At 39.0% G+C, this 23,347-nt stretch overlaps 1 protein-coding gene across 1 annotated transcript; it reads right to left on the reverse strand.

Annotated features, from left to right (window-relative positions):
* Positions 1–81: 81 nt before the first annotated feature.
* Positions 82–22,861, reverse strand: scube2 (signal peptide, CUB domain, EGF-like 2). The gene is made up of 23 exons (XM_047362396.1): positions 22,615–22,861; positions 22,209–22,325; positions 21,921–22,046; positions 21,535–21,669; positions 20,689–20,814; positions 20,481–20,597; positions 18,755–18,844; positions 18,118–18,234; positions 17,863–17,985; positions 17,532–17,648; positions 17,335–17,457; positions 16,942–17,058; positions 14,510–14,599; positions 14,248–14,370; positions 13,574–13,741; positions 13,032–13,238; positions 8,987–9,157; positions 6,114–6,281; positions 5,493–5,654; positions 4,257–4,454; positions 3,860–4,012; positions 1,427–1,506; positions 82–1,182 (listed from the first exon to the last, which is right to left on the reverse strand). The coding sequence occupies exons 1-23, from the start codon at positions 22,700–22,702 to the stop codon at positions 1,036–1,038; spliced, it is 3,063 nt and encodes a 1,020-aa protein (XP_047218352.1). The 5' UTR covers positions 22,703–22,861; the 3' UTR covers positions 82–1,035.
* Positions 22,862–23,347: the final 486 nt, after the last annotated feature.

The following is a 23,347-nucleotide window of genomic DNA, read 5'->3' on the forward strand; positions in this document are numbered from 1 at the left end:
CAAGTTGCTTCGATAAGTGTGCCAAGAAGTGTTTTCAAAGTTTATTAATAAATAAATAAATAAAAGTCGACCTAGACAGTGAACCATGAAATTATCAGTCTTTATTTACAGCAAGTTAGATGTACAAAACCATAAGAATATACAAACATGTATCATCCAGGACAGGTGAACTGCTCAGCTGTATATTACAAAATGTTTAGTTTCTCCTATCAGAATCATATTTTTCAGTCTCTCTTGGTGTATCTTCAGCTGTTAGATCACAATGCATCATGTTTGGGTGTTGTGTTGAGGTTCATATATTACGGATGCATAAAAACGCAATAGTTATTCAGACACCCTGAAAAACAAAACAAATACCACCAGCCTTTGCAGCTATACTGTTATACTTTAGCATTTCACCAAAAACTTTTTACACCATATACAAAATATCAATCAGAGTAATTGCTTCTGTGGTGGGACTACCTCTGTACTAGTGCTAGTGGTCCCAAAAAGTTGTTTGTTCTTTTTTATCGTTCTGGATATTTTTTTGTACTCTTTGCCTGTGAAAGCAACCTATGTTAAAACTAGTTACACACTCTATATACAGTCTCACTGACATGCAGTATTTATCTGTTCAGTTACTATTCTTCTACTCCTTTATGACCAGATCAGGAGAAGCCCCATAAAGTCACCATGTCACTTTTATAAAAATAATTCCAGTGCAAAGATCTGCACTTTGGATATCAGTCCTGGTTTTAAAGTCTATAGGAAGTCATAAAGTCCTTACAAACACATTCCCAAACCAATGGAAGGTATTCAGATCATTTTCAGTGATGTCATAGCAGATGAATAATCCATACATCTTCACAACTCAGTTAGAAACTTATGTCTAATATCCCGTTGCTTCAGTTGTTCGCATTCCCATCAGTCCGCTCTTTTTTGGCTCCGAGTGAATAAAAGAAATGACAGAAGGCTCTCAAAGGGGCCGCGAATACTGTCACAAGTGTCTGACTTCAGTTTGTTGTGAAAAATCCAGATCCTCTGTTTGAATGCTTTTTAAGGGCGAAAGAATCTCATGACTTTGGACCTCACGAAGCGGATGAAGGATTTGGGAAACATTTCTTTTGATTCCTGTGACGTGTAGTTGAAGTAGTTCTGCGGATGAGCCAGTACGTCAAACAATGCTTTCATGAGCTTCTTGTCCTGATGGGAAAATACAAGGAGACAATGTTATAACAACTAAATGTGAGACACAGTCTGTGTTTTGTATGTGTCCAGTAGACAGCGCCACATCCTTACTGGATACCATTTAGAAGAATTTCAACTAGTCAAATAATCCTATGCTTAAAAAAATAATATGGACAATTTGATGTTAATTTTAAATCAATATGCTGCTAACTTGTACAGACATATAAATATAATCAGGACAAGTGGAAACCACAGATACCTTAAGGATTTCCTGGTGATTCACTGATGCATATAATCTTCCATCTCTCACTATGTCTTCAATCAGTTCCTGGTAATCCTCTAAAAAAAACAATTCAAAATAAGAAATGATAGTTGTTGCTAATTAGTTTTATTTAGGTGGAAACTCGCTCACTGACAAAACAATAAAGCACCAAATTAAGAAGCCAGGGGAAATATTTGTATTTTTACTGCTCAACAATAAACTAAGCAGAATATCGTGTTAAACCAAACCAGCCGGACTTTTACATAAAAGGGATTTGTAAAACATTATTGATGCAAAACATAAAAAAGGGTCTCACAGGGTTGTCTTAATAAATTTCCCAAAATGATTTATTTTCTGTTTTGTTGGCCCAGAGAATTTTTTTCTCTGTCTTCAGCAACAAGAACAGGATATAGGCCCTTCTACCTTCAAAAATGCTTGCCAAGGTTAATAAAAAGGTGCTTCTGAGTAAAAAAGTTGGTTGTTTGTGGCCTTTATTGTGAAATTATAAAAAGGAAGAAATATGGTTAATAAAAGATCAACACTTGACAGGACATTTTCTTTTTTCTTTTTTTTTTTTTACTTTTAACTTGTCAGTGAAAATCTTGGTGTACAAATAAAAATAAAAATAAACTTTCTATCTGCATCAGCCTCCTGTGCTGGCAGGCAAAATTTGTTGCATTCCTGAATTGTAATGTAATGTAAGGTAAGGTAAGTTTATTTATATAGCGCTTTTCAGTAACGAGACACTCAAAGCGCTGTACATACAATTACAATACAATCACAAAGAAAATAAACACAGACACAGAAAAACCAATCAAATGATACTACAATCCTTCTAAGAAATCTAAAAATCTATTAATCCTTCTGAGAAATCTAATAGTCTCATCATTCCACTGAATTCTAACTAGGGAAGCTGAGTCACTGGTACAAAACAGCTTTAATCCACATTTTCAGGTTCTAATGATATATTGTTTTTACTGGTACTGAAGTTGAACTAAGTAATAACAGTCCATTGTAGTCTAATTGAGAAAGCTGGGTCATTGGTGTAAGAGCAGCTAAAGTCCAAATTACTAATAATATTTGGTTTTCACTGGTAATCCTTCTGATAAAACTAACAATCAATGAAAAAGTAATGAAATACTAATAATAATTGGCTTTTGCTGGTAATCCTTCTGAGAAATCTGAAAATCTATGAAAAGTAATGAAATCCCACATTTAGGTAAAGTAAAATAGGAGGAAAAAAAATCATATTTCAGACTCTATTCTAAGCAGAATAGTCTGAAATAGTACAAAAAACCTCAGCAGGGGTAAGCAACACACATAAGTAAAGATTTATCAAGGGTACGGTGCAATCTTGAGGGTGCGAATATATATAAGTCTGAGTCTGTTTGAAAGAATTAGATGGTCAACACTGATAGAAGGGGCATTGTCCTTGAGAAGAGAGGTGGAAGTTTTATCAATTGGCTGCATAGTCCTATCGGCACACAGCTGGTAGGGGAGTGCTGGGGAAGAGCGTCGTGTTTATATAACATCCAGGAGATATTTTGTCGATAACCAGTTAGCAGAAGTCGCCAAGGCCACATTGGGGATTTAGAAAAACAATAAATGTTGCGGTTCAGGCAGTTGTGAATTTCCAACTACCTTAAGAGATTTACTGGTATATCTCAATTGCGAATCCAAATTGCCAAATTTCTGGTACTTTCCGCAGATCTCGGGCATACAACTTCTCCAAGATTATATCCTTTAACCTCTGAGTCCAACCGCTGCCAGGCTGCGATTCTGTTCAAGAATCGTGTCCAGCTTGCGATTCTGCTCTCTTAACATTTCAGTCTAAGTGTTGATCGCTCTACAGACTCCATCTAACATCGCAGGAAGCTTTGGGATGCTTTGAACAGCTGCCCACGTTTTGCGAATCACTCGATAAGCCAGGTAACCACCAACTCCAAAAAGCAGAAATCCTGTTATCAAAAGTCCAAATATGTACACATTTTCTATGTCCTCGACCAACATTGTAGTCAGGCGCACAATCTTCCACTGCTGCCAAGAATCCATTGTGTATCCAGAGAAGAACGTCCCGTCTGGACAAGAGGGTCTCCTTTACCCTGTCTTCCCATTGAAAAGAAAAAAATTTGATCAATTACGTTGAGAGTCCAGCTGACCAAATCCATAATTTAAAAGTTTGGAGGATATGTAAAGCGAGGATCTGAGAAAAATACAGACAAAAAGCAGACGCAGGGATCAGCAGGGAGGGAGGGAGAGAAAACGCGTGTGTCTTCCACCGAGAGCAAGAGAAAAAGGCATTGTAGTATTGTAGTCATTGGCCGCACAAAATGTCTGAGGGCTGCCAATGGCACTTTGGACGCCCCTGATTTAAACTAACCTTTCCAACATTGATCACTTTAAAGGACAACATAAACAGTTGGGTCTTACCATCATATGTGACATATAACACCTGGAAGCCCTTTGCGCTGTTTCCCTCGTTAGACCTGAACTGTATCCACAGTCTTTTGGAGCGGGATGTGAACGCGATGGGCCGCTCGTATGTTTGACACGTCTCGTAAGTTGTCACAGAATTGGGCAGAGCTGTGAATTAAAGGCGATGATACACAAGTAACGCACGACATTAATACTGCAAAACGTCCTGAAATCAAAAAGTGTATTTGCTAGCTTTACCTCTCAACCAGCAAAACTATTTGTGTGCAGTTCTGGCCACTTTTATGTCAAATGAATAAATGTTATTTTATGCAAACTGTCAACACACCCTTGGTTTTGCTTAGTCTTAAAGATGCCTAAAGTTAACTAGAACAAATCTACAATTTTGGCTTACAGCTTTTTCTCATCACCAAGTAGTCTCCACATTCGTCCTCAATGGGCAGGTAGATTTCCGGCACCACAATGAGGACCCGGCGTTTGGGCGGTGGGTTGATGGTCCAGGTGCACTCAATGTTGGCGGGATAGTTCCCCGGGTAGTTTGGAGACTCGATGTAGCCGGAGAACTCCCCCAGCTCTCCACCGCACTGCCGGTCTGTTAAGTAACGCACGCAAACATGTTAAATATTCATAGAGATTTGACTGCTGACAGAGCCGGACTGTTGTTCTAAGTGGATTTTGCAACTGCTTAGGGACTTAGATTCACACAGGACAGATTTACAAATGTAGCAGTTGTGCATAACCAATGTAAAACCTTCAAAGTTTAACATTTATGTTAAGAGACGTTATCTAGTTACAAGTTAATTTAATAATTTCTGTTCCCAGTGTGTGAGCTGGGAAAACATGTCATCCACACAGTGACTTAATAAATAGATCTATAGAAAATAACATAATATTTGTAATGTTGTAAGGTTTTATTGTCTGTGCGCAGAAAGAAATCCAGCCTTTTAAATCTGTGATTCCTTCCATAAGAAAAAGACCCATTTTAACCTCTGGTTATCACCCTAAAGGCATGCCATTGTCATATATAAATTGACTTTAAAAATGAAAATATCTTTTATATTTTTCTATCTTTATTGCATTTTTTTCAGGTTAATATGATGTTGCTGATTATGCATCACATTCTTGGAATAGTATCCAATGTTGCCTCTTTTCACTTCTTTGCTGTTTTCTCTTTAACTGAACCAGAAAGAAGAATAACAAACAGCTCAAAGCTATGTCAAAAACTAATAAACACATTACCAAACCCCCAGATTCCTTGAGTTAATAATTGACTTAAAGATCAAGTTAGGGTGGAACAAGTACACTTACAAGTATATTTACTCTGAAAAGCTTTATAGAAGTAATACAGAAATAAATATAGATAAAAAATTTTATATATCCCAGGTTCTATCTACTTAATGAAAATTGTGAAGGGACTATGATTGTGAAAAAAAACACATTCTTGGTCACAGTTGATTCAATTCATCATTGGGTCACTAATTCACTATAAAACAAGTTGTCAGAAATGCAGAGGGCAGAAATGAACATGATAGCATAAATGAATGGGGCCCCAAAGGATATTCTGCTCATATAACCTTAGGTTGACTGGGGTGGTGTTGCAGTGTGTACAGCTATGCCTAAACAGACATACTTTTGCACTGCATGATGGTGGTGGAGCCATCAAAGTCGGTGGAGGTGTTACCAGGACAGGCGACACAGTAGTTCTGGCCAAACTCGCCCTGGTAAGTCCCCGTCGGACAGCGGATGCAGCGGTGTGTGCTGGTGTTATAGTAATGGCCTGGAGAGCATTGGACTGCAGGAGCCAAGGAAAAAAACACAAGGTTGTAACTTCCTATAAATATTCAGAGGATCTGATACTCGGCATCTTTATATGAGTGTTTTTAACTATTTAAGTGAAATGAAGCAGATGGATAAATCATGCACTTTAACATATTTACAGTAGGAATAAAAAGCAAATGATTCAACATAAAATGAGTTTAATGTGGTGATGCCCACCCAGCAGCTGTAGAGGGCAGCAGAGCTCTTATCGACAAAAAGGAAGCTCTGTAGACTGTATCTCCAAGATTGAGTTATAGAAGAAAAAAGTTTCAAATCCCAAGAACCACAGATGTTTTACTTTATTTAATAGGTTTGACAGGTTTTTATAAACTTTTCTGCTCAAACTAAACCCTTTAAGCCATGAATTTACGTTAGAACTAAACTACACCAAACATGAGTTAATAGGCAAGAATGACACCGAGAACTGTTGCACCTTTGGTCTCGCAATCCTGAAATGAGACAGCGCTGTTGTGTTTAGTCACCAGGTTCCCTCCGCACAGGAAGCAGGTGGTTCGTCCCACTTCTGGTTGGTAGGTTCCCAGCGGACAGGGGATGCAGGGGACAAAACCGTCATGAGAGTACTGACCGGGTGGACACTGACCTGGGCGCACATACAAAGAAATATCTGGTTACATCAGACTTTAGACTGCTAAAACAAAAAAAACTATTGTGGAAGATGCAATATGGTCAGTGTTCCCCCAAGAGTTTAAGCTCTTCTAGTGTAGTCTTAGATAATAATCTTTTGGATAAGATACGCCTGAATGGTACAGTTTAGGAGAATGACACCTCTCTGCACCTCTCCTTTACTGTAAATCCTAAATGACTAATACAAAGTGGGCGTCAGCAGTAATCCCCTGATTGCTCCCCTTGTTTAGTCTGTCCGAGGAGATGCGATCTGGGATTCAGCCACAAAGTCACTGTTGATAAGAACGATCATAGTGGCTCCTTCAGCTTTTGTTCTGGACTCAAAGATGTTGAAATTCAAACACATCTTCATCAACTGAGTTCAAGCTTCTTTGGGTTTACACAAAGAAGAACATCTGCAGAGGACCCAGATCTTTATCAAGGCACCTATGCTTCCTGTGAGTTCCTCTGATGCACAAAACACTTATTTTAATCCCTTAGTGACTATCTGGGTCTTTATCAGCCTTTTCTGCAATTTGTTTATTTGTTAAATGTCAAGGTAATAAATCACTCTTCTAATGAATGTAAATACCAACACACTGGAACTTTTCAGACTTATCTAATAGTTTCCATTTACCTTAAGCAGTTCCTTTTTTATTCTATTTAAATGCACTGTTACTGTGTGCTACTGTAGTTTAGATCTGCTAAAGGGGCCATAACTGATCAGTAAAAATAAAAGTAAGGGCAACAGGAAATTAGCCTGGCATAACTGAATAAAAACTTCACAAATTAGTGATCATTTGCCTCGAATGTGATAAATTTGCGTTTGCCAATGTCACAAAAATATTTATTTTTTCATACAGAAGAATTGTGCACATATTGTACAACCCAAACGGCGGTGTATTGCTGTTTTAATATCTCGACCTACAATACAAAACATAATCAATTAATCAATCAATTAATCAGTCTTTATTTGTCAACTCACGATTCATGCAGGGCATACAGATAAATCGAAACTGTTTCTTTCTCTAACAAAATGTATCAGTTTATTTAATCACTTAATACCAATAACTCTTGAACATCTCACACAGTGCAAAGTCCTATTTATTTCGTATGTTGGAGCCAGATCATCTTGCAATCTTTTTAAATTGGTCTTAATCAGTGGTTCCCCAGACTTTGTAACGGTTTTGTTTGGACTTTCTTGGGTGCCTTTTTGCTAATTTCAAGTTCTTTTACCTGAACATGACACCCCGCTCTGTTGTTTAGATAAAAAAACTGAGAAGAAGAAAAATGGAGGTCAAAAGCAGACAAGCCAGGTCTAGAATGCAATCCACAGCAGCTGAACAGCATCGCAAAGTTCTCACTTCGGTAGTGTGTAAAATAACACTGTATATACCAAACAGTGTTATCTTTTGTATTTTTGTGTTGGATTCACACAGTATGAAAACCTTCAGAAAAAATACCACAACTTTGTTACATTCATAACATGATCTGATTACGTTTCTAATCCAACTACTGCTATACCAAAATATGGCATACTGGTTATTACAGGTATAACAATGTTATTTATTATTTATTGTTAAGCAGAAATAAAGAATAAACCATGTAATGTAGTGGCAGTTTTCAGGTACGGTGCAGAATATTATATCTTTCTGCCCTTCTGCTCATTACAGAGTAACACAAGTATATCGGGCCTATATTTGCTGGTGAATTAATCAGGCTATCAGCTCTGGTAGAGCCCACATTCAACTGCTCAACAGACAGGCCCTTTGCAGTTATATAATTGTAGCTCTTATTTGTTCCTTTTATAAGGGTGATGGATGGTACTCCTATAAGCTGCTCTCACACCGTCTTGCCATGCATGCTGGCCTATGGAAAAAAAAAGTGTATAGTGGGGGTCTGAATCTTAAGAAATTAAATATTTTTTGTGGATCAAGTCATGTCGAGTTTGGGCACCACTTTCGATGAACTTCTGCTTTGAATGCAGTATGAGTACTGAAATCAAGGATGTTCCCAGTGTTTAGCTGTGTTTGGATGGGGACCATTACTCTTGCTTTGATGTCAACCTCCTATTTTATATATTGATTTTTAATATTTGAAGTTTAACTTACCCTCTGCAAATTAAATTTCAAAGCATTATGAGTGCCTTCAAGTGGTTAAATTATGAGCCAGATTATCAGGAAATTAGGTAATGCCGTCAGTTTCACTTTCAGTTTTAAGCATTCCGCATGATGAGGTGAGTGAATTTTCATCAGCACAAACAGCATCTGCATAGTGGGCTGCACTTCTTTTGGCATCTTATTAAAAAGACCTTGAGTCATAGGGGTAGTATGTCAAAACAATTTTGTGGTTTTGAAAACTTTTTAAAACCTCAATATACCTTGAAATGTTAACCGACCCATTCAACTAACTAAAACTATTCTTTCCTGCTAAGTCGTCTGACGTACAGACTCAGTCCTGGCTAATATCAATAATATCAACTTCATGAACATAAATCAATGAAAAAGACCAGTATTTTGAGGAGTTTATTTTATTGTGTGCTTGCTGCAGAAAGTTTTTTGACCTTTTTTCACTTAAAAATCAACATGTTTTAAAAAAAGATAATATAGACAAAAATGATCACTGTAATGTTTATGTCTTCATGTGTTCGTTGCTGTTGTTTGTTCGAGAAATGCATCTCACCTCCACACTCTGACATGTTTCGAGCTCCGACCACCTTGGCAACCTCTCTCCCTTCAGGCGTAGGACAGGCTTCACAGGACATCTGTCCCTCCTCGTCCTGATATGTCCCAGCAGGGCAGGTCACACAGTGCCCCTGTTCACCATCATAGTATGTCCCAACACTGCAACTCACTGACACAATAGATCAGAAACACATCAGTTCTTTAATAGGTAGATTTTGTTTCACACAAAAAGAAAGTAAAACAAAAGCTGAAGCAAATCTCTATAAACAAGATGAATAAAACAACTGAAAACACTTAAGATAAGACACGCAAAATAGACTGTTGTGTCTGAACTTGTACTTCACGTAAATTAGCAAACTCGCACAAGGAAAAAAAGACAGAAATACAATGTGATGTGCAGGCGTGAATCAACACATATCACACTTTGCCCCCCGGCTCCACATTGTAAAACAGTTTTTAACACAACATAAAGACAACAAATACAACTATAAAGCTGAATAAAAAGACTAATAAAATGCCCCCGACCTCAACCATCTCTGAGGTTGAAGAAAAGAGTGCCAGGTGGGTATGGAGGACCAATCCTGCCATAATTATGAATATATACAGAAATAAATAAATGCTTAATAAACAAGCATCGGTTAAATGCATAAAAAATGCAGTAATTACATAAATGTAGGCAGTAATGAAATTATTCAATAAAACATAAATGTACATATCTCTTAAAAAAAAATAAAATGCTCAATCAATAAATAAATAAGCATACGATTAAATACACAAAAAATACAGTAAATAAATAAATGTAGGCAGTAATTAAATTATTCAACGAGACATAAATGTATATATCTAATTTAATTACCTTATTTATTTATTATCCATTACAGTTTTCAACTTTATTTATTAATGAATTATTTTTATTTATTTATGTGTATGTTTTAATATTTTCTGTCTGTTGTATTCTTCCTTTGGATTTTTTTACTCTATTTATTTGTTCAATGCTATTTATTAATGCCTGTGGTTTTTACATTTCCGTATGCATTTCTGCCTCATTATGCAAATGAAGAAGGGCTGTCTTCAGGCATCAACCTCTGCCTATTAGCTGGTTAAGATTAGCCTGCATAGCTCGAATCAGCATGGCTTTTCCCTACCAAAAAGCATTTAGCAATGGCAAACTCGGCCGGCAGACGCTCGATGTCCGACCTCTCAACAGCGTTTTAATTCCTCCAATCTGTTAGCAGCTTCCCTTTTTATACTATCATTTACTGTATTAGATCCGTTTGCTTTTTGTTTTAGTTAGCTGGTTTCTGTTTTGAACTGGAGCACAAGGTGAAAATACCCAAAAATTTTAGCTTTTGTGGGAGTTTGGGAACATATCTTTTGCATATACAACCTAACTCTGCATACTGACAAGATTAGGTCTTTAACTACTTTACTGAACCACAGACTCATGTTTTAGTCTCACATTGAAATTAAAAAGTTGCTAATGCATTCAGAGAGAGACAACTAAATATTTTTTGCTAAGATATGTTCTATAAAAAGACTTTTGTGTTCATTTACTAAATAATTTATGCATAATAAGCTTATAAATAAAGTAGAAAAACACATAATGTATTTTTTTGCAATTCAAACCAAAAGGTTGGCCAGAAATAAAGGTTTTTCCTTTTTTTAATGGGTTTATTTGAAATTTAATACAGACATTGAACACAGACTGTGTACAAAGAGTCTAACTTTATTTGCACACAGGCCTTTAAAAAGACCAGTTTAAAGCAGCCATGAAAGGGGAACACCACCTTCCTAATGCTTGATACAATGAAGATTTTGCTGTGCATTAAGGAGAAACGTTTAATGCCAGCATAAGCACCCTCACCTCTTTTAAAAGCCAACCCAGCGGAAAATCAAAGGGAGGGGGTATTTCCCTCTTTCTTCACCAAAGTGCAAAGGCTTGATTACAGGGACCAAAACACCTTTTTTGCTCCAGTTCCTCCCCCTCAGAGCAATGCCTTTAATTAATCTGGGAATTACTGTCTCTGTCTGATAGTTTAAAGAACTTGACTTAAAAAAAAGCAGGAGGTGATCTCAAACAAGAATAAATCAACTAAATCCCCCACTCTGAGGTGATAAACGTGTCCTAAGGATGCAGCCTTCAAAGCTGCAGGAAGGGTCAGCACACAGCAGCTTGAGTGGAGCTCCATTATACTCAACAAAGTGTTAGATTTTCCTCTAAAAGGGGAAAATGTAATTCTATCAAGAGCAGTTCATTTTTGAGGGCCATTGTTTACTCTGAAAGACCATGAGGAGCCCATCACTGCATTGTCCTCTAACAGCTTTTATTTGACAGAGGGAAACAGTGAGGGAAGCGGAGAGAGTTGGGGTGAAAGAGAGAGAGAGAAAAAAAAACCTTGAAGCCTTTCAAATGCAAAAAACACCTCTATAGAGTCCTCGAATTGATGGCCCTCAAAGAGGTTTAAAAGACCTTTCACCTCTATTCAAGGCTCCGCTTCTTGCCCATTTGATGACATAGGAAAACCACGCGGTATCACAGCAGTGAAGAGTTGAACCCAATAAAAGGGGTCAGGTTTTCTGAATCCTCCCCATTCGACTCGGCCCAATCGCTGCTCGCGCCCATCGAGCGGAGGCCCAAACAGCTGATGCTAATTGATTCCCATGGTGCGGCTGAAGTCAGTTCTTTTTAGCAGTTTACTGGCTGGGGGTCATGCAAAGTGGCCCCAGCTGGGAGGGATGGAGGGAAGGAGGGAGGTGGTGGTTGTTGGTGAGGGGCTGCCCAAGACTCAAACTGCCAGTTTGGATCACCAGCACCTCCTAAACATCTCAAACAGTCGTCTTATCTAATGATCCTGTCATGTTAAGATTGTAGAAAAAAACCTGTCGTAATTTACTGAAATTCATTAATAATGCACACTTACGGGACATAACTCGCTAAATGCTTGTAGCTCTTTTAAAGACACAGTCTTCTGGTATATAGGCCAAAGTGAAACCAAAAGGATCAACACAATTTTCTGACCAAGTTCACAGAAGCCAGTGTTGCTTTTTCTCTAAAGGAGCCCCAAATGTTTTTTTTTTTTTCTCCTCAATGGAGCAGCCAAACTGAAAAGAGTTGAAACTGCACTCTGCGCTAAGCCAGTGTGGGAGGTGGGGGAAGGAGGGAAAAATATAGCTCCTTTAAAGAGCTGGAGGTTAAGAAGAATGCCTCTGAACCCCTCCTTTTTCCCTCTCCCAAATTACATGTCTACTCCCCTGCCATGACCAATGGACTGTTTAATGTCGACCTGTAAGGGTTGGCAGGGGTGCTTTAGACATCAAAATGTTTAATGCATATTGAACAGGAGCAGTTTAGACTCAGATCAAGTGTCACTAATGAATCTAAAAGTACAAGAAGGTCGTAATAAAGCAAACACCTTTATAGACTTTTTTTAAAAGGTTTAGATACATCAAGATCTCGGACTACATCATGGGCAGACCTCACAAAGCAAGATCTGTCTGAATAAATATTTAGAAGAGAGGCACTAGTTTCCCCAGAAGATGTTTCAGCAGAAAATTAACTCACTGTGAGGCCTGAAAACAGGGGCCAGCCAGGAAAAACACAATCCAGCTCCTGGCTGTCCTCCTGACAGCTTGCGGTGGCGTTTGACCAACTTTTTCTGCATTGCTGGTTGTATATAATACCCAAACGGGAAGCTCAACAGCTACCAGGAGAGCCATCACTTTGCACTTTTTATCCCAGGGAGAGATGCTGGAAGATGTCACAGGCTTTGGAGCCCCAACTACAACTACTTCTCTGTTCTTCCACACAAACCCGCTTGCACCACTCCAGCTTGCTCATTACAACACGTCTGCAAACCAAATATTGCGTTCATCTGGCAAACACCTGTACCAAATCCAATCATTAAACCGACTTTCTAAATATATCGCCTCCAGTATGAGCCACTGCAGCTCTACTGTGTGCATGCATAGTGGGTACTTTCGAGTCAGTACTGTCAATCTGATGTTTTAAATCGTTTCTGTTATGAATAAAAAATCCAGCTCACCACATTTTCTGCCCACCAACACTTGACCGGCCAGACAGTGTCCTGGCAGTCCTGCCGGTTGGCCCAGAGTCTTGGACAGGTCATAGTCGGTCCCTTCAAAGTGAAGGTGGAACTGTTCCCGGTTGATGGATTTCCTCAGGGTCCTGATGGTCTTCCTGAGTCTCTTCTCAGAGCGTCGACGCACGCAGTTCAGGTCGCAGCTCTCTGCTGAGAGAAGTATTCGATACCACAACTGTTTGCAGAAAAAAAGGTCATCCTGAACACCTACAGTACCTGGATTTTTACGTCATGCTTCCCTCACCAAAAAAAAAAAAAAAAAACAACATCCTTACATATTAAAAAGTATTGAAGGAAACCAAACAGAATGCCCCTAACTTACATCCCTTGCGCCCAGAGCCAAGCCAAAACAGGAGATACTTTAAGAGCTTTGGGTCTGACTAGTGACAGACAGCAGCGGAAGGGAGTGAGATACAGAATAAGAAGCAAAGGTTGCACGCAGGCAGGCAAACAGGCAAGCAGGCGGGAAGCACAGAGAGACCAACCTGTTACCTCCTCAAGGTTAACATCCAGCTCAAACTCAGCTGTAATGGCGAAGCCATCGTCCTCGCCGGCTTTCCTGCTGTGGCGGCTGCGCGTTCGCAGGCCCAACGAGGTGCAATGAAGGCTCACATAGCTGAACTGCACGTTTTCGGTGAAGAGAAAGCTGCAATCTGTGAACAGGGCAACACGTAAAAATTAACGGGGTAGTAGATGGTTAAATCTTAAGCAAAAACTGAGATGTCACAGAAATATGCATCTGAAACAACAGAGCTTCCTTTTAGTAAAGACGAACAACGTAAAAGACCAAACCCTCCGCCGGAGAGACAAAAATAATCCTACAATCAAGGAGGTATTTGATTGATGTCTGGGTCAAACCCAACTAAAAGGCATGCAATGGCTAATTACATCCTCCCCTGTCACTGCCAGACAAAGTGCGGCTCCGAGACATTCGAAAACACCTCAAACCACATCACTTTCACCACAAACGTCTTCACATTTGCCCTCGGTTTCTGGTTTCTTTGAAGCAGTTTTCAGGTCTGCTTTATCTTCTTTAGATGCTGGCAACTCACAGTAAACTCTAAATGCTTTTAAGCAGCAGCATATAAATGAGCTGTAATTCCAGTCATGTCTATCTGTCATCTTGTGTTTGGAGAGGTTGCTGGGCCAACCTCTGTACCTGAGTGTGCTGAGTTGAAGCTTTCCCAGAGTTTCGCCTGACTTCGTTTAAGGTTGCATTTGGCAGTGCCAGACTTGAAAGTGGCTGTGGTTTTAATTCGCTGCACACCGGCCTTTTCTGTACCTGAAGGACAAGGCAACAAGAAACGTTTTCATTCTGATGTATTTATACAGCAACAAAAACAACAGATGTAAGTCCAAGATGTTCTCAGGTTATTGTTTTGTTTGACGGACCAGAGAGATCTGGGAGGTTTTGTACTTGCCTAAGCAATGAGAGTCGCTGTTGCTCTTTTGTGCGCCAGCCAAGCAGGGCAGCGGCATTCCACAGGTCACCGTGTAGGAATCCTCCGTCCCTGAAAACACACAAGAGAGCATGACACACAGGCCGATGCTGACAAAAGTCAGGGCCACAAAAGCCAAGCCGGAGAGCAAAGAGAAAGCATGTAGGAACACGACGAGTCCGCTCCGTAGACTAAAGCTGACAACTGTTCACACAGCTAGATCTAAAACAGCTCGACTTAAGCCCCTTTTCAGACAAGAGATTCCCAAAACTGATAGCTTCATCAATCAGTTAAAGCTACAGCATTCAATCACTTTTATGTTAATGTTTCCTATGGCTTCATTGGAGCTTATTTACGACAGTGATGGAGAGAGCAGCAGTACGGACGTGATTTTGGTCGCAAAGCATTTGCCAAAAGTCTGACAAAGACAGAGTTTGCATACAACAGAATTTTATGTTGCCATAACAGTTCATATGATCCTACCAAGCGGTGGAGGTTTGTCAAACATCCTGATGGTGGATGGCAGCGGATGAGAATGAGTTTTTTTTTTTTTTCCTACAAATTTAAGTCTACTGAACACCTGGTTTAATAAAGGATTCAAAAGGACTTCATGTGAGAATGTGGTTCCACAGAAATCCAGTTTATATCTGTAAATACTGTAAATAAGAAGTTAAATTTAAGGTTTCTATAAATATATAAACAATGTGTAAATTATGTATATCCGACTATTCCAAAACACAGCGTCCGGTACAGTGCTGTGAAACAGTATTTGTCTCTTACAGTATTCTTCGATTTTTGCTTCTTTTAATCACATAAATGTTTCAGACCATCAAACTAATTGTATTATTAGATAAATTCAGCCTAAGCAGTTACAAAATGTAGTTTCAAACAACAATTTTATTAACAGAAATCTAACTCAAATTAGCGCCAGACCATCACACTGCCATCAGCATTTTTGACTTATGGTTCTTTTCTAAAATGCTGTATTTTACACCAGATGTAATGGGACACACACTGTCCAAAAAGTTTGTTTCTTTCCTAGAAATCTTGGAGACTATCAAGATGTTTTTAAGAAATTGTCAGACAGCCTTTTGTTATTTTTTTGGTTTTCACCTTGGAACTCTCCCAGGGATGCCAGTTTTTCCCAGTCTCTTCAGAATAATTGAATCAAGAATGCTGACCTTAACAGAGGCAAGGGGCTTTAGATGTTTTTGTGGGTTCTTTTGTGACCTCCTGGATAAGGTGTCAATGCACTCTTAATTTCATGTAGGTGGGCCAGTCCTGGGAAGTTTCTCTATTGTTTTCTGTTTTCTCCATTTGTGGATAATGGCTCTGACAGTCAGTGACTTTATCTCTCATATGTTCTTGAATGTCTTTAGATCAAGCCATGATGTGTTGCTTTTTGAGATATCTTTGCCTACTACATGTTGTCAGACAGGTCCTATTAAAGTGATGTCTTTATTCTAGCAGTAATAAAACCTGGGTGTTGTTTGTAAATTACTATTTCACATAGAGTCAAGTTGGTTAGGATAGTTTTTTTTTTTCATTTACCCAAGTAATCTTTGTTTGATATCAAAACTACGGTTTTAAGTTTTTTTTTTAACAAATACAATGAACAATGAACAGAGCAAAATAAGTTTATGGAGATTAAATAGACAAGAGGAAAAGGACAAAATTCCCAGAATTTAGAAATACAATGACATTGGGAAAATAAGAAGACACATTTTATATTGAAGCCATACAAGTAATATAGGACAAACTTACTAGAGATAATTAAATCTAATGCGTCTAATTTTTTAAAATAATAATAATGTTCTGAAATATTGCACCTAGTGAGTAAATGTGACATTAGGATCCTATGATTTGGTGGTATTTTGCGCATTTAAGTCGCACTCAGCCCCACGTGGGAGAGGGCCAACCCACAGCATGACGTTCCCCACCAGAATAGCTTCCAGAATCTCAGGAGACAGCTTGTTTACTGGGGAGTCGGAAGCCAGCAGATTTTCCACTGCCTGTTTTAATTAGTGACTGAATGAACTTTGACATTTCAATATCCACAAACAAATAATAACAAGTTCATATTAACCCGGTTAAATCTTTTGATCTCCATTATATATTTTTTTAAAGAAAACAGAGCGAAAATAATAAACCAAATGCTTTCTTTTATAAAATTATAAACTTAAAACCTCTGGGCGTATCTCAGGAATTTAGTTTATCCAAAATGTCTAGTGTGGCTCTGATAGAATGAATGCAGTGGGACCATGCATCTCAGCAGATGTGGAGCAAACCTAAAAATGATGCACGTACTGTAATTTCGTATTTAATTAAATGAGAACAGTGAGAATATAGGTCTGCAAGTGGAAGTAAGTGATAATAACAGCAGATACGTAAAAAGAGATCTGGGCTCGACTCACCACTGCTGATGTGAACTTGAGACTTGCAGTTCAGGAAGCAGAGATCCCCTCCATGCTGCTTACTACAGTTCAAGGTAGGCTTAGAGGGGAGGTTTGCAGGTGTTAAACCCTCAGCCTCTGAATAAAGACCACAACAAAACTCAAAGGTAAAAAAGAACGTGTTTCATTGCAAAACAAAAAAAAAAAAAAACAATACAAACTTTTGCGAGCATGTTTGCAATTCTGATATTTTTTTTACTCAGACAGGAGAAAAAAACAAGTGACAGAAAACTAAAGAGAAAAAAAGGGAAACATTTCAAAGTATCTCCTGTTTTTGTCCCCACATTTCCTTCCAAACTGTTTGACAACACAGACACAGCGAAGTAGCAAAAAAATAAAGAGGTGTTAACTTACTGATGCAGTCCTTTTTGTTCCAGTGTAGCTTATAGCCGGGACGACAAAAACACTCAAATCCACCCACAGTGTTCTCACATCCATGCTCACAGCCACCGTTGTTTACACTGCATTCATTTACATCTGCGACGAAATGGTCAAAACATGATCACTCTGCCAAGCATATTTCAATGCTTCTTCAGCAACGTTTGTCTCACCTCCACAGTGGGCCAGCCCATACAAGGTGTAGCCTTTGTTGCACAGACACTGAAAACCACCGGGGGAGTTCACACATGTGTGATCGCATGTGCGCTCAAAATAACACTCATCTATATCTGTAATCAAAATCACACAGATCACATAATAGCCAGGCAATCAGCCCACAAGGTTTTTCCCCATTATCCATAGCAGTAAAATGTGACAATTGCAAAATGCTGCATCAGGTGAAATAATGGATTTCAAAAGGAGCTTCATAGGAATATACAATTATATCATGTCCGCATCATTGTTTTTGCCCTACTTATTACCTAAGTTTAAAATAGTTTTTACCCTGACAAGAGCGTTCATCTGACAGCAATTTAAATCCTTTCCTGCAGTTGCATTGGAAGCTGCCAACAGTGTTCTTGCAGAAGTGTTCGCAGCCACCATTGTGAATCTCACACTCATCGATATCTGTGAGGAATGAGTTTCTGATCAAATTTCAGCCAAAAAAAAACCAAAGGAAATCTTTCACAATCATACCAAATCAGTGTGCTGCTACACTTTGTGAAAGGTGTTGTTGTGGACAGTTATGGTCAGTCTGACCTTTACACGATTTTCCATCCGGCTGAAGTGTGAAGCCATCGGGACAGCTGCAGCGCACGCCAGTGGATGTGTCCTTACAAGTGGAGTCGCAGCCCCCGTTGTTCAGTGCGCAGGTTTCTAAAAATTACAACCCAAATGTGTGACTGTCAGCTGTTTCAGAAGGTGCTGCCTTGTTTCTCATTGACAGACAACACGTCAATAGCAGCACAGAAGCTTGATTTTCTGACTAGTGTGACCATAAAACAAATGGAACTTTTACATTTATTACCTATTTTGAACTTTTGTCTAAATAAATTAGTTTTTAAAACCTGGTTAGTGCAAAGCAGTTTTGTGCCTTTTAACAAACTGACAAAAAAGTTTAGTTGCAACACAGAGTGCAGCTCTCAGACCTCCTCCGCTCAACGTTTTTTTATGATAATGTGCTCAGCCAGAAAATATTCCAACGTGAAAACGTGAAATTTACCACACTGTCACAGGCGCATATATTACAGGAGGGAGAATTGACGTGGGACAGCGAGCATGCAGTCATTTCACAGTTTGCTCAAAAGACTGAAGAATGTATCGGTGTAATAGACATTACTCGTCTTCGCGCCCATGCCAGTTCAAGCTGTCAGCCTGTGAGGGGTGTAACTGTTACCCATTGACAATCTTCTCTTGACACGTTTGTCGGCCTCGGTAGAGGACGTGGCGTTGTGGTCTGAGGACTCAGTGGTGGCTTCATCTCGCTCTATGACACACACAAAACCAATTATTAGTAGAGCAGGTATGTTTGAAAAAAATCCCTTAGATTTATATTTTCACACAGCACTGCAACCTGACCGGTAACTTCAATTCTGGGAGTCTCTGTTGCCTCTGAGAAACCAGAAACAGTTTGACATACTCTGCTTGTAGTGGCTTGGTGTGTGTCAAATATTGCAGCAGATTAGGATCTGCAGAAAAGACGATTTTTACACGCCTGGACCTCACACAAACTACTGCTGGAAGAGATAACCCTCTATCTCACAGATGATTCTTATCCATCAGAACAATTGTGCAGAAGAAAGAAAAAGAGCAAAACTCACAAGGTTTTCAAAAAATCCTTTAAGATAGACTCAATGTAGAAAAAGAAACAAAACAAACAATTTTGTTATATTCATAACAGAAAATATTTTTCTGATTGTGAAACTTGCTGGAATGCTACTGGTAAAAACATTTAGGATGTTCTGTTTTTAAATGGTTTTACATTTATGTTTTAACTTTATTAGTTAAAACCCATATTCTCCTTTAAACTTAAACCGTGGGGTGATTTGTTTAGTTAGAAATATCCTATACATTTCTTTTGGAGTGATTTTACTTATGTTTATAAGAGTGTAACCAATAATCCAAAGTAAGATGCTCACCTTTCCTCTCTCCACAGCCATAAAACAAATACATCTGGAAGGGGGAGCTTCCATTCATACATTTCCACAAAGTTTGGAATGGATTTACAAATGTTTTAGAGCACAACAGGTGTGAACTAATCAGAAGTGAGATGCTTTCCTTTCTCTCTCCATGGCCAAAGACACAAATGAATGCGGACGTTGGTGTTTCAGTTTATATTAGTAACAGATTTCCACAAAATTTGAACTGATTTTACTTACGTTTTAGAGCGTAAGCACTGTGAAAGAATCAAAAGTCAGAAGCTTCCTTTTATCTTTTCACAGCCACACATGGGGTTAGATGCAAAACTTGATTAATTCTTTTACCATCTCTCAGTTACACATTTTTACAAAGTTTGGCGTGAGTTTACTTTGCTGTAGAATGTAACTGACATAAAACATATTAAGACTGATCCTACCTTGGTCCGATTTCAATATTTTTGTCCCATTCAGTGCTTTCTGTCAGGGCTGCACATTATTAATAAATCATACGACTGGCATATTATTGTGTGAAAAATCCAAATGTTTTTCCTGACTTGTTTCTTTCTTATCTGTATATTCCATGTTTCCAACTCTCTCCATGCCCTTAAACATATTGGGCACTATTATCTGTGTCAGGTGTGGGCATCTACTACAGTGAGATATTTCAGTCAACAACACTACTTCACAAAATAATATTGAGATAATTTTTTGGCAATATTTTTTGCAGACCTGCTTACTGTGCATCTGATGGTATGCTGTCAATCAAAACACACCTTTAAATGTTATTTATTTCATATTAGTTGAAAATATTTGGCCTGCTTTACTTTTAAAGTTCGTAATGTAAATGTAATGTAATGGAATGTAAATGTAAGTTTTAAAAAGTGATACAATATCAAATGTGTATAAATATTTATCTTTCAGTTCGTTTAATGGAGCAGTTTATATCCATTAAGTTAACATTTCCTGTTTTAAAAGGCTGCTTACCCACACAGGTCTTCTTGTCAGGCTGTAAGGTGTACCTGACGTGGCACCTGCAGGTGGGACCATCCTCCGTGTCCTCACAGGTGTGCTGGCAGCCTCCATTGCCGTGGTTACATGTTACTGCAGCGTAAATGACAGTTGGAGGCAAGGCAAATCATCAGGGTGTCTGCATTTATTAGTTTGTGAGTAGTGCCACTGTAGTTGCACTCACAAATGCAGTCTCTCTGGTTCCTGGCCAGCTCAAAGCCTGGACGACACTCGCAGGCCACGCCTCCTCGGTAACTCTCCTTGCAGATGTGGGCGCAGCCATGCTCCTTATTCATACAGTTGAGGCCCTCTGGGATAGAAAATTGGAGAGAGAGGTACACAATGAAACTCTCCTGCAGTGACCAACCAGTTAAACTCAAAGAAATACATATTGAGACATTAATCCAGCATTCTCAAAGACACTGATTGTTCACACGCCTTGCACAATCCAAAAACATCCAACTGTGGGATATTTTTATCGCCTTTATGAAGGAAGAAGAAATATTCTGCAAATCCTTTAGCATAAAAGGCAACACAGCAGGCTGTTCTTCTGCATACAACACACTTGACGCTGCTTTGAGCCTGAAGCTGAGAGGAGGTGCGGCACCATTTATATAGATGGGTCACAGCTGAGTGGTCAGGTCTGCAGGATTTACAAAGCCTGTCAAGACCCAATGGAGTGGAAAGTACGTGCATTTAAGTTGACTCCAGTCAAGAAGACAAAACAAAGGCACTTCAGACTAATCTGTGACACACACCACATAGGCCAGAGTGTTGCAGTTATTTACTTATTTTGTCCTCTGGGACACACAGAGAATATTTTCCCAGAGCATGTTGCTGCTGCACATAAAATGTTTAGCTATGAAGAGGCATGTTGACTGTACCTCTTCCTTATATCATCCTACTATTAAAGAAGCTGATTAGTTATTGTTTTACCTGGTAAAACCTAAAAGGGTCCTCAAACCTACTTTCAAACTGAAAATCTGTAAATGAGGTAGGATGTGAGACATTGTTCGATATGTAAACTCACCAATGGAACGGTGGATGCACATGTGCTGGTTGTCGCTCAGGAAGAATCCCTCTTTGCACCGGCACTCGTAGCTGCCCACCGTGTTGACACAAGTATGTTGGCATCCACCATTGTTGAACATGCATTCATCCACATCTACGGGACAGGGTCAAAAACACTTTACAGTCTTCCTGGAGAATATTTGTCTTCAATACAAACACATATTTCCCCCCTTTATATAAATCACGTTTTTGTGTTATAAACACTGCAGATGAGGCTAATGTTTTTTAAATGACTGTGAGAAACTTCAAACAAGACCCACACAAACATGCATTCCTTAAAGATCAGATTAGATGAGTCAGCACTCTCTGTCACAGAAATCCCCCTAAAGCTAGAAAGGATCTTACCCAGACAGTTGTGTCCATCGTTGGCCAGGTTGAATCCATCATAACAAGTGCAGCGATAGTTGCCCGGTATGTTGTTGCACTCATGTACACAACCGCCATTGTACTCCAGGTCACATTCATCAATATCTGAGGAGTAAACACCACATGAATACATGTTTATGTTCTGGTTAACAGAGGTAAGATGCAGAAGATTTGAATCAGTGAACAACAGCAATGAGGCATCCATAAACTGCAATAAAAAGAAAGGAGTACATTAATACAAATCTCAAAAACAAATTAAATACTTACCTTCGCAGTGTTTTCCATCTCCTTTAAAGCCTCCTTTACATGTGCACTTGTATGAGCCTTGGGTAGTCTGACAAATAGCATCAATATGACAGCCATCACTTCCCTCTGCGCAGGGATCTGTCCAGGTTTACCAAAACACGTGGAAAAAATGTCAGTATGTCGTTAACAGCCTAAAGGCTCATTTATGTTTACATTATTACCGGAAATCTGAAGGGAAAAACTAGAAATCTAAATTTTTTTTGCAGACATATAACTGCGTTCAAGTCACAAACTATACAAAACGTTTTTTGTTTTTTTTTATCTCTATTATTACAACGGGGTTTTAGGGCGTGCGTAAAACGCAGCAATACCCGCGGCTGGAAAAACAAAAACCCATAACACATGCAAACACTCATTACAGTCCCACCTCGAGTCTCTGGAAGCGCTATGCTTTGGCGACTATTTAACAAGAGCAAAAACAAACAAATGTCTCTCGCAGCCCAAACAGCTCCCATGGTGATAGGGTCCAAGTTTTCAAGATCTTCTCAAAAGGACGCGGGCGCACTGAAGTCGTGACGGAGCGTCCGCCTCATTTTCATTCTTGCCTGTCAATCGGCTTCACAACGGGCTTTAGAAAAGAAAAAGGAGAGAGTGACTGTCTGAAAGTAGGGGGGAGAGAGAGAGAATGAGGGCGTGCGTGTGCGTGCACGCCAGAGTGAAATTGTGAGGAGGAGGGGGTGCGCGTTGAAGCGTCCAGAGGCAGCCCATGAATAAACCTCACCAGCACTCTGCGCTCAGAGGAGGCTTTTATTTTTGAAAGCTCCGACCGGAAATGTTTTTAGTTCACAGAAGGTTCTTCTGCATTATCCAAACCTGAGCTTTGATGCTGAAACATTTATTCACTGTTAAGGTTATCTAGCCGATCTTAAATAAATCCTTTTATTTCATATCAGTTAGTGTCATCAAGGTTTTCTTTTAATTCGCCTTTATTGTTGGAAATTCGGTTACAAATCAAAGAAGACGTGATTTATGACATATTTATATTGATAGATCTGTGCACAAGAGGGCAGTAACATTCAACAACACATAAATACAGGACATGTGTGTTTTTTTTATCATATCGAAAACGTGTATATTTAAAATTAGTAGTTAAAATATAT

This window comes from Girardinichthys multiradiatus, chromosome 4, assembly GCF_021462225.1.
Source record: "Girardinichthys multiradiatus isolate DD_20200921_A chromosome 4, DD_fGirMul_XY1, whole genome shotgun sequence".
Lineage (NCBI taxonomy): Eukaryota > Metazoa > Chordata > Actinopteri > Cyprinodontiformes > Goodeidae > Girardinichthys > Girardinichthys multiradiatus.